Raw genomic sequence first — 11776 nt, 5'->3', positions numbered from 1 at the left:
TCGTGTCTGTTAGAGACACAATATTAATGTCAGTGCATGAGGGCGTTTTCATTCAGGACCGGATGTCCTGAATGAACAGATATCATGCAAACATATTAACAGGGAAAGGAAACAATGGTGAACTGCATATGCACCTTTAGGATCCTCTCTGTTGTAACAAACGTTAATTAAAGAAACATTTCATAACTATTATAAACCTGAAAGTCACCCAACAGGGAGTGAAACATGCAATTACAACAATTACCTGCACCAACCTTGATGATAAAGAGCTTTTAACTGAACCAAGGCTTTCATTAACTTTTCTCTGACACAAGTAGCTGAGCCTGTCTGTCACACCTCATGTCGGTTGTGTGTCGATGCCTTTGCATGAATGTGTGCTTCCTTCAATCAGCAAAATAAGGGTTTCCCACTCAAAGACTAGACGGCTGCCTTGGAGAAGTAGATGGGACGCCACGCGTGCAGTGTCTCTGGAGCAAAAACAGCACAACTCAAAGTTTTCAAAGCACTAAATCTGTCCTGAAAAGGAAATAAATAAGTCAGACTGAAACGGGATTTGGCCGAAGGCTGTTATTAAGCAATCAAAGATGGATTTGAATGACATGAGGTACGACAGGGTCAACCAGTTTTCTGTTGTGCTGCTGCAGTATTTCAATAGAGTCAGGTACAGATAGATGAAGCCAAATGTTTTAGATTCCGTGTAGGAGAAAACTCAGAGCTGGAGGAAGAGGAATCACGTGACGGAGATAATGAAGATTACCTTAATGCAGCAGTCGAGGACAGCTGCAGGAATGTCAAGAGGATAGTCAACAATCACCATACCATTTATAGCACGAACACAGATCTGTGCGGCGTGAATCTGTGCATCCGCAGCCAAATATAACGAAGAATCTAAATAATCAAGGGTTAGAATAAACAAAGCATATGTTTAATGCACTGTACATTGTTGCTCACAGTGACGAAGCATTATCTGAAACCATGGACAGAAAACAATGTGCACAATACACAACTAAAACATGAATGTAATCTTACACCATTTGGTCTCAGTGGTTTCCACCATCACCCCCTCCTGACCTGGACTCTGGAGCCAGTGAAAGCACTACGGGCTGCCTTCAGTCGTCAGTGCTATTCGCCTTTCTACCAGTAGGTGGTGCCAAATGACTGAATACTGAAATCCCAGTCTGAGTGGAAGGAGCACTGAGATGCTGCGCAGATTTTTTTTTAAAGTCTTGAGCAAATGAACACATCAATTTCATGTTGTCGTTCACGCTTCCACACAATGAACAGGTAATGAACAGCTTAGTTTTATCTTTTGCTGTATGCGGCATCGCTTGCACCAGCGAACAAGACACAATATTGTTGCTGTCGCATTACTGCGCTGAGATAGAAACAAAGAAAGCGACACTGTGCATCTGTGGTTAGTTTTTTTATTCTCTCAATCATCCAAACATCTTTTATCATCATTTAAACATCCATCCCATTTCCAGTCACCCTCTTCTTCATATCAAATAATCATTATCGTCCATTCCTTTTGCATTATCAGTAGTTTTAAAAAGGTGCACTGTCCCACTTTGGTCCCTTAAAAAAAACATTATTTACAAAGGTAACACCAAACAGGCGTCATAGTACATGTTCACCCCCTGTATCCACTGACTCGTATGAATGTCTCCCTTTCATGATTTAGAAAAGGACCACAGACGCCAAACAGCGATCAGCAGTCTTCGGCAAACTCAGCTGCAATTTCGACAAACATTTCCACAACAGTTACTATGAACTTCATGGTCATTGAATCCCAGCAGAAAAACCAACAGGAGTGTTTTATGGACGCTGCTTCAAGTACGGTTTACACACAGGAGTCTTAAAACAGTCAGGCACTGCCAAGTGGAACGATTGAATTTAAAATGGCTCTCCCCTTTTAAAGGGTTTTTGTGTCGAAATGAAATCAAATGCATCAAGACAGTGTTTTAGTTTTTAGCATTTAAACACATTTCTAAATACATTCGGCATTCTCTGGCACATTTCATCTCGGTAAAAAAAAAAATAACTGGGTTTTTCTTTTTTGACAACCTTTCAAGGCACAGTGACGGATGACAACAGGGAAGAATAGATTCAAAAAAACATTCCTGTCAACACACTAAGCCCTCTGGGGCAAATTGCACTTAGTAAACGCTTAACGAATGCTTCACGTCTTGTCCGGGCAGCATTCTACCATGAAACTGGCTCCGCAGACACGAGATAGAATTGAGAAGCGGTCTAGTGTGACCGCAGTGCTCTCGTCCCCGTCCCCCCCTCATATGATGAAGCGTGTCGGGAAGTAGCTGGTTTGTGGCTGAATGCTGCTGACCGTACATTCCAGGCACGTCTTCTCCGAGCAGCTTTTAAAACTGCTTTTTTTTTTTGACAACTTCACAAACATTATTTATTCAACAATAATAATTCATCTTAATTGCACATCAAGGTGACATTTCGTAGTGCAGCGTGATTTTGCACGTCGTTTTTTTTCTAGAAAATACGTCGGCGTCCTTGAAAGGCACTTCTTCGTGTGCTGGGACAGTTCAAGTTGTTGCAATTAGAGACAACAAGGACACTTCAGATGTGCCCTTCACTTCATTTTGGTTGCAGAGGCACTTGGATGAAGCAACATAAAAAAGTAAAAGCCACTAGTTCAGGCAGTCAAAACAAGCCTCGCCTTGCAATTCTCATTCATTCTGCCACAATCTGCACTTATTCAGTCACTCAAACGGGTACAAAAGCTCTGAATTGGGCGACTCATTGGCTTAAAGTGACTGTTTCACCACCTTCCATTTGCTCAGCCATCCCCGCTGGAGGACATCCTCTGTAGTTAATTGCACTATGGTAAACAAAGGTCACTTGAGGTTCCCTGCTACTTCCTTACTTCCTCCTCCTACCACTCAAACTTCCACTGCTGGTTTTTGTCTCCTGGGGTGCACCGCCTCATCTGGGTGTCCGTGCGGCCCTCTGCTGTGCGGTAGGCTGTCGCGCACATGTCGGAGTGAGGGTGGTAGACGGTCCCGTCCTGACAGGTTTGAAGGAGAACGTTTAGATGAGAGGTAGGATAGTTTGTGCGTGTGAGGTTTAGTCTTGAGGAACAACGGGTACTTGTGCGTATGTGTGAGAGTGTGAACGCCTACCGTTCTGAAGTCCCAGGTGATACTGGGAGGTTTGAGCTCTCCGTCACTGGGGCAGTGCCTCATACTGATGGAGGCCTGTCCCTCGGTCACTTCGGCACACAGCTCTGTCACCGAGTTGAAACGGATCTCCTTTTGAGTGGTGTATTCAAAGTACTGCAGCAGAAGAAAAGACCTGGTTGATGCGGGTTATTTGCTCTGCACATACAGCATGAATATGTGCGTGGTTGTGTATCTTTGCCATGAAAAGGAAACTACTTTGGAAAGAAACCAAACCGCAGAAACAGCAGTGACTGAGAGTGAAGCTCCACCTCTTTTCAAATTGTTTTGGTGCATACCCTCTTTCTACTTTAAAGGCTTTTCTTAATACAAAAAAAGAGAGATTAAACAGCACTCTAGTGCTCTCTGGTGTTCTCCTACCAGGATTACAGGATGCTGTCCTGTTATGCTGCTGTAGGATCAAGTCCTCACTGAGCCACCATTGCATGGCGTGTCATGGTGTCCGTCAAGGCGTCTCATCAGTAAAGACGGCGCCTTGGCCCTCTCAATTAAACCCAACTCTCCCCTTTTTTCCGGTGTCAATTCAACATCCTGGCCCCTCGGGACAAAAGATACAACACTCCCCGGGCTTCCCGTTAAACGGCGGGTCAAGTAATCAATCTTCTCCCATCCTTCTCTTTACATCTCATACATCTTTCAGGTGCAACAGGGCCCATAATGGTCGTTGGTAATAAAAGACTCACTCAGGGGCCCCCCCGTGTCTGGCTTTAAACTTAGTTACTCAGGCCGTGCCATTGATTCTGCCGACGAGGCTCATGTGTCTCTTAAATGGAACGTGGTTGTTGTGTGGGCCGGGGAATGAGGAGCGGGAGGGAGGCGATGAAGGGCCTTCGAGGCTTTTCTTTCAGCGGGGAGCCATCCAAACATTGATTTTCAGTCACATGTGGTGCTTTTTCTGTGACTGGGGACACCTGATGCGGGCGCATCAGCAGGGTAAGCAGAGATATCAAGCATATTCACGGAGAGGAGTCCTGCCTATTGTCGGACTCCTACATTAAATATACATTCTCACAGACAAATAATCTGCTGGTTGCTCAACCATCCGTCACTGGAGTTGGCAGGCATTTACCATTTGTTTAAAAGTACCTTTGATTCAATTGTCCCAATATTGGGGGTCTATGTGGGTGCAATTCCACACTCTTTTTCCTTCGTGGTGAACACACCAGCAGACAGCAATTTTCCTTTGTGAATCAACTGTGGCAGCTCGTTTCTTTTAAGGGTTAGAAGAGAGCGTTGACATTTCAAGTCGCATCTCCCACTGGGCCAGGAGATTGTGACAAGAGAGAATAAACGTGCAGGAGAGGGAGGGAGAAAGACGGAGTAAACCAAGTGCGAAATGTACCTGGTTGCCTCCCTGGCCGTGGCAGCCAAACAGAGAGAGGTGGGCACCTGTGGGATTGTGCTCGGGGGAGTTGTAGTCCAGACACTCAGTGTTTACTCCTAAACTTCGCACCTGGCAGGAGGAGAACAATAGATTTGAGACAATGCCGTAGTTTCAGGTTACGTCATTGGTGCGGCCGTACAAATGATTGATAACACCACCATTCCAGATATTTGAGCAATGCCATGGTTACGTGGAACATGTGGCAACATGGCAAAGTGGTGGATCTATGAATGGACAATGGAATACTCCACCAGGTGACTGGATCTTTAATGCTTTCAGAGCTCTGAGTGCAGCCTTCTCACTTTCAGCAGGCCTTTCCCATGTCCTGACCCACGCTAACACCCAATTCAGAAATAAATGGAACAAAGAAAGCAAGATACAACTGTAATGCCTTTTCTTCTTGACTTCCGTAACTAGGCAGATCTGCGATTAGTGGGAATGAAACGCTGACGCTGCACTGCGATTGTAACAGGAGAAATAATGGACCACTGATGGCAGACACTCACAGCCCCGTGCCAGCCCTCCTTGTCCTCTGGAACATGGAGTTCCGGGTAGATATTCTTCAGATACCAGTCAAAGCTGTTGCATGTCAGCCTGTCCCTCAGCAGCAGCCGCTCCGAGATATCCCCATAGGTCTCCTGGAAAGTCAGCACACAATGAATAAGTCATCGTTCACGAAGCGAGAGAGGAGGCCAAAGGTTACTGAGAACACGGACAACATCATTTCATCTCTACCCTTTGACTTTTATTCATTACAAAACACACTGTTCGTTTGTGGCACATGCAGCACTTTGTGATCCATTTGAAGCCGGTAAAGTTAAACATCCTGGATATATTCGTCTACACCAGGACATCAAATAGCAAGATTAGATCGCTGTGTTTGCTGTGGTGGGGAACGCCTTAAGGCATCCAAAGTCCAGAGCATTCAAACATCCTTACACCTTTGCGCTGGCTGAGGGTGGAATGTAACTACGGGAACACTATTTCAGTCACTAACTTTCAGAATACAGAGAATATTTTGCTGACATAAACAATTGAGGAATTCAGTTTTTTTGTTTTTAAAGAAACAAATAAATTAGATTTGAATCCTCTGGGAAAACTTATTTTACAATAAATCTCCAGATCCTGGAAATAAATATTCATAAAATGAAAAATGAATGCTGGGACAGGAACTAAGAACATAATCTAACAATAAATCTGGAGGCTGCTTGAACATCTTTGAAGAAAAAGTCACTAAAGGTAATGAAAAAGAATTGAGTATTATTCCCAAACGATATAATTGTCTGTGGCTCTGCAGTGGTAACATACTAATGTACTTACAAACTGAGATACATGAATTTTTGATGGTGCCCAATGCTCAGAACCTGAGAGGCACTTGGCACGCGAAATGCATGCACACTCATGCACGTATCTCACACACTCGTGCACGTATCTCACACATACGTATGAGCGCATCAGACAGGCAGCGTTTCATCATTTGTTGACACCTAGACAGGTGAATCGTATCATCAAACATCTAAATCTAGAGTCCATATTACAGTTTTTGGGCGATTTCTTACACACTCAAAACTCTACCCACAAGCCAAATAAGACCACATCACAAGCAACGTCATCCCTTGTCCCCCTCTCCTCTCTCTCTCTCTTCCTCTAAACTGGGCATTGCCGATTCCAGGTATGTTTTGCATTTTGAATAGAAGTTTTTTTTCCCACCCAATGATTGCAAGAGATTTAATTCTCAAACGTGTTTGTCTCATGTAAGACAAAGTGTGTAATGTTTTTGCAAGACGTGTGTTTGCGAAGTGCAAAGCAGAAAATGTGTTTTTGTACTTCTGGTGCATTTGTTTGAGTCGGGTTTACGAAAGTTACGGTTCTGATGCTTTTGTGTAAGCTTTCACTTTCAGCGGCTAAACAACCCTAACCCTTTAACAAGACAGAGCTCAGCGCCACCACAATCTGTGTGTCCAAATGTGATCCAGAGAGTATTTTTAGGTGAGCTTCCTGCATTCCTCACAGCAGCATCACAGCGTCTAGCTGGCCAGACTGTTTAGAAACGTGGTTCCTTTCAGTCCGAGCTGTCCTACCCTTTTGGCTGGGGGGTTCCGGTTGTAGAAGTGCTGTTTATACGAGTCCATCCAAACCTCCGCAGCTCGTACGGTATTCTGGAGGAAGTGGGGCCGTGCATAAGGGGCCTTTTTGGGGAACACATGGCCCACGTGAGAGCAGGGGTGAATCTCCAGGCTGCCCCCGCACTGCCACACCTGGGGGGGAGGGGGGGGGGGGGGGGGGGGGGGGTAAACACACGGCACACAATTAGGAGATCATTTTTTGTTTCCTTTAACATCATAACCGTCATGGAAAACAAATATTGTGTGGTTAAATAATCCCCCCAGAGCAGCTTTTATTTATATACGCACTACAAGATAAAATATCAATAAATAGAGAACAATGGTTATAGATACCAGCATATATTGTACGTCATTGTTCCACATGGGCTCTTACAATAGAGTCCACACAGAGAATCAGCAGTTACACAGATCATTAACCAAGTAGTTTATTGTCTATTGTACACCATGTGTGATATGAACTGACAACTAGTGAACTTTGGCACTTAAATGTACCGCTGGTGCTCATCACTGTCATTCAAGTTTGAATTACCTGCCAATAAACTAGCAGGTAAAATGTATAAATATGAATTAGGGCCTTTTTGACATGAGTCATTTGCAGTAGATCTGCTCGGTGGGTGTTGAACGGTGTGACTGATGCAATGCCAGAAATCCTTTCTGACTGCAAAACAAAGCGTTCTACCTTCAGCCCCGCACAGTGTTCTTGAGTCAGGAGGCTGCATTTTAAGAACAGCTTGGATTTATGCTACACATTTGCATTGTATAATTGCCCGATCTTCCAGGGTGGAAAAACAAAAAGGAGAAACAGACAACACCTTTAAAAGAATGAAAGGTTGTTAACACGGTGTTTGTTACTACTTGAAGCTATGAGCTATGTTCCAATCAAACAAATCTAAATCATGATCATATATCTTTATCACAGCCAAACAGCCATTGCATGACAGTCCCTTCCATCTTAATTCACCGAGCATTTTACCCCGCACTATATATATTTTTATTTTAGCACTCTGGGTTGAAAACCAATTCACTGAACATAAATTATGTATGTTAAAAAAGTCCCAGCGAGGAGAATGTTTATTTCCACATGCATAACACATCACTGAGGGGAACGGCCCATTCGTCTTCACACTGAAACCACATACACGCGATGAATCATGCAAACACACCATTTGCATTGTCTTCCTTTGACTCCTGCTACAAACTCAAACACACACACACACACACCTGGAAATCTGGGCCAATTTGATTGACGCAAACAAGTGAAAAGCGACACCAACGTCACAACAAGGTATCAGCCGGTATCAGGGTGCGGTTTCAGATGGCTGACTGTGATCTGACACTGACATGCGTCTCTCTCACTACAACTACCCACCGACTGTCAGCTGTTAGATGGCTGAATGGAAGGATCACGGGCATTACCCTATTAAAAAAAAAGAAATCAACCTCATTGATGTCTCTTTCTGCTCTTTGTCACAGTAACAAACGCGCTGAGTCAGTGGATGTTCTGTCTGTCTGTGAGAAAGAGATTTCGGTGAGAAAGCTAGATTAAAGCTAGTGGCATCTCAGTAGTAGTGACTCTGTGGAGAACTGAACTCACCCTGAAGGAGAGCTCCAGGTTCTCTCCTCCCCACACCTCCATGCCCATGTCGTACGTGCCCAGGTGCTCAAAGTAGGCCTTGCTCACAGCAAACAAACCACCCGCCATTGTGGGAGACCTGGTAGAAACAGAGAAAAATAAGGTGACGGCATAACGGTCATTTTCAATCCTACCTTCCCCCTTCCACAGAAAATAATTTAGCCCTTTCTTTTTAATCCCTAGCTAATTTAGTTACTCAACTGTCTAATACACCACCTTCTGTGTTAAAATAAGCCTTTAACTACACCTGTACATCACATGAAATCAACTCATTTAAATGCAAGTGGAAATGCAGAAATTAAAGTAACACGGTATAATAACACGTACAGTGATGAATTAGCAGTGAAAGGTGTTTAACAAGCCAATCTTATAAAGTGACCGCCGTGGGATCAGAGCTGGTGAAGTATCACGCCGTCACCTGATGGGCTCGATGCGAGACTTGCGCCTCTTGCGTTCCACTTCGGGGACTGAGTGCCACTGAAAGGTGAGTCTCCAGTCGAAACCGCCGATCATCGGCTCATCTGTTTGCATGTAAAACTCAAAGGTGTTCCAGTCGATGGTGTCGATCACGGGGCACACAATGGTACTGGCATTCTCACCGATCCTAACCGCAACGCATTGGCCAATAACATGCAGGAAACGGGGAGAAAATACACATATCTCTGGTTTAGTATTTGGTTTTGATTTCCAGAAAGCTCTTACTCATCTAATTTAGTTGAACCCACCTTTCCAGCAGAGGCTCAATCCAACCGGGGACACACTCACAGTGGCAATCCAGGAACGTCAGAACGTCCCCGGTAGCAGAGGTGGCCCCAATGAGCCGGGCCCGGACCAGACCCTCCCTTTTTGTGGTGCGGATGAGCCGCACGCGGTCCAGATTACTGATGTAGTCCGCGAGTTGGGATTTCAGGTAGCCTATTTGTTTTCATAACAAACACACACATCATCAGAATTTGTAACATTAAAGTTATAATAGTCAGTCTGTCTGTGTGTGTCTGTCTGTGTGTCTGTCTGTCTGTCTGTGTGTCTGTCTGTCTGTGTCTGCAGTAGGTGTTCTGGTTGGGCATGTCTAACATGGTCAGGGCAGTCAGAGGAGAGGAAATGATGTCATGGCAGCTCAGTGCACACTGAAGTCATCATTATGTTGTAATGCCTCCGATAGACTAGCTGGGACTTTATACTGACTCCATTAAGACAGACGGGCGGACAGAAAGCTACTCCTGTCTCCAGTTCCTGAGACCAAGTAGCATCATTCACAGAGTTTTCTAATTTGAGACAGTGAGACGCAGTTGAAAGCTCAGAAAAGCAAGTAAGTAGACCTTTGAGTCAAACCTATTTTAGACCATAGAAAGAATATTGCTACGTTCAACACTCAAGAATGTTATGCAGTACTTCTCGTTTTTGCCTTCTTGTCTTTTAATTTAAAAGAAAATGGCCTGCAATTACAAGAAACCCTCATATTAAACACAACAAACAAGCAGAGGCTAGAGCAGGGAAATGACAGGAATCATTTGCAATTACTTTGCAAAGAATTTTCTCATTCCTAATGATTGTAGTAGTTTGACAAAAATCCCTGCATTGTTATCTTCAAAAAGAATAGCAGGAAAAACAAAGCAAACCAGGATGGCTTGAAGTAATTCCTTGAAGTAAGGCTACCCCTTATTTCATCAACAGGAATGTGTCCAGACTAGTTATGTAGTAGCTTTATGAATATATCCGGAGTAATTGTTCTCCTTCATATTTTAAGCTACAGAAACCGTTCAACTATTAAAATGTTCAGCTCTTTCACCAGAGGTCTGCTATGACTTTTTTATATTTCTAACCTTTAAACACACAGACTCACAGACACACGCGCACATACACTCCTCTCCCTCTCTCTCTCTGTGTGTCTCTCATACAGTCATTCAGGTCTTAGGGGTCTTTAGGGGTCTTTAGAGGTCTTTCCCCCCCCCCCCCCCCCCCACACACACACCATTTTAAAATAAAAGCCCCACAGAATGAATCCTAACTGAAATGCTTGTGATGAGCCTGTCATTTAATAACCAGTTTGTGTTTATCGAACATTATGATTCTGTCTCCTCTCCCCTTCTCCCCCACACCCCATTTCAAAATAAAAGCCCCAGAGAGTGAATTCTAACTGAATTGCTTGTGATGAAGCCTGTCATTTAATAACCTCTGTTTATGTGTCAAACATTATGATTATGTCTCCTCTCCCCCTCCCTCCCCCACCCAGTCCCACCCTTTCAAAATAAAAGCCCCATGGATTAACTGTATGTAAACATTAAGCTCAAAATTTGTCCTTTTTGTTGAAATAATGAATGTTCTTACTAATACTGCGACAACTACTACTGCTGCTACTACTTCTCCTACAACTTTTGCTGTTGCTACTATTACTAGTGCTATTACTGCTACCATCAATATTATTACTACCACGACTGCTATTACTACCACTACTACTATTACTTATACTACAACTGCTACTACTGCTATTCATGCTACTACCAGTACTAATACTACTACAGCTATTAGTACAACTGCTACTAGTACTACTACTACTGCTACTTCAAATACTGCCATTACTTTTACTACTACTACTACTACTACTACTATTATTATATTAAATACTACGACCACTACTACAGCTATTACTAGTACTACTGATACTAGGCTACTACTTCTTCTAAATACTAATACTTCTTCTAAATACTAATACTTCTACTACAACTTCTACTGCTATTACTACAAATATCACTACTTCTGAAATTTGTTTAAGCTACAGAAATTGTTCAAATATCAAAATGTTCAGCTCTTTCAGGAGAGGGGTGCTTTGACTTTTCATATTTGTAATCTTTAAACTTTTTGAATTAAGCTTTTTGCAATTTTCTTTTGAATGGGATCTCTATGGAGAAAATCTTCAAATCCTGTTATACTTCTTCAACTTTCAAAGCCTTCTTCTCCCTCATACTTTCAGCTACAGACACCACAGTTAGACAGTTAGGCAGTGCAGTTTAAATACTTTCGGGCTTCAACATTTTTCAGACAGATAGTCTCCCATTTCTTAATTTTCAGCAATTGTTTCACAATTAATTTCAGCTTTCAGCATTCCAACGCATTTTCAGAAGGAAATGCATTTTCTAGTTATCTATTCACTGCTCCAGACATAGCCTCCTTATTCTATATATAGCAGAGTGCTGCTCGACTCGGTCTCTTTTACGCCGTCATTGTGAAGAAAGCACGACTGAGGTTTGGTTTTTCTGCTTCACTTAGCGAGCGCTCCTCTTTGTTCCTGAGCTTCAAAGACGTTGGTTTTTGTTCTGCCAGTTGTATTTTTTCAGTGTAAAGTGTCGGACCTCGGTCACTGTCGTCGTCGATGAGGATGATCTCTCTCAGCAGGATGGCGGGCGTGGCCTCCAGCACGCTGTGCACC

The 11776-nt window shown here is 43.4% G+C and overlaps 1 protein-coding gene across 1 annotated transcript in view; it reads right to left on the bottom strand.

The window, feature by feature from the left end:
• Positions 1-1445: 1445 nt before the first annotated feature.
• Positions 1446-11776, bottom strand: part of poc1bl (POC1 centriolar protein homolog B (Chlamydomonas), like) — a gene marked incomplete at its 5' end in the record, with an annotated part of 12263 nt that continues 1932 nt past the window's right edge. The window contains 9 exons of the mRNA XM_079287598.1: positions 1446-3034; positions 3150-3302; positions 4549-4659; positions 5097-5228; positions 6672-6848; positions 8311-8428; positions 8768-8953; positions 9075-9264; positions 11700-11776. The exon at positions 11700-11776 is cut by the window's right edge and continues 93 nt beyond it. Coding sequence (XP_079143724.1) covers positions 2903-3034; positions 3150-3302; positions 4549-4659; positions 5097-5228; positions 6672-6848; positions 8311-8428; positions 8768-8953; positions 9075-9264; positions 11700-11776 — 1276 coding nt within the window. The 3' untranslated portion in view covers positions 1446-2902. The remainder of the gene's footprint in view (positions 3035-3149; positions 3303-4548; positions 4660-5096; positions 5229-6671; positions 6849-8310; positions 8429-8767; positions 8954-9074; positions 9265-11699) is intronic.

Source organism: Melanostigma gelatinosum, assembly GCF_949748355.1.
Source record: "Melanostigma gelatinosum genome assembly, chromosome: 17".
NCBI classification, from domain to species: domain Eukaryota; kingdom Metazoa; phylum Chordata; class Actinopteri; order Perciformes; family Zoarcidae; genus Melanostigma; species Melanostigma gelatinosum.
Note: the sequence above shows the minus strand (reverse complement) of the source record. Positions and strands in the feature narration are given on the sequence as shown.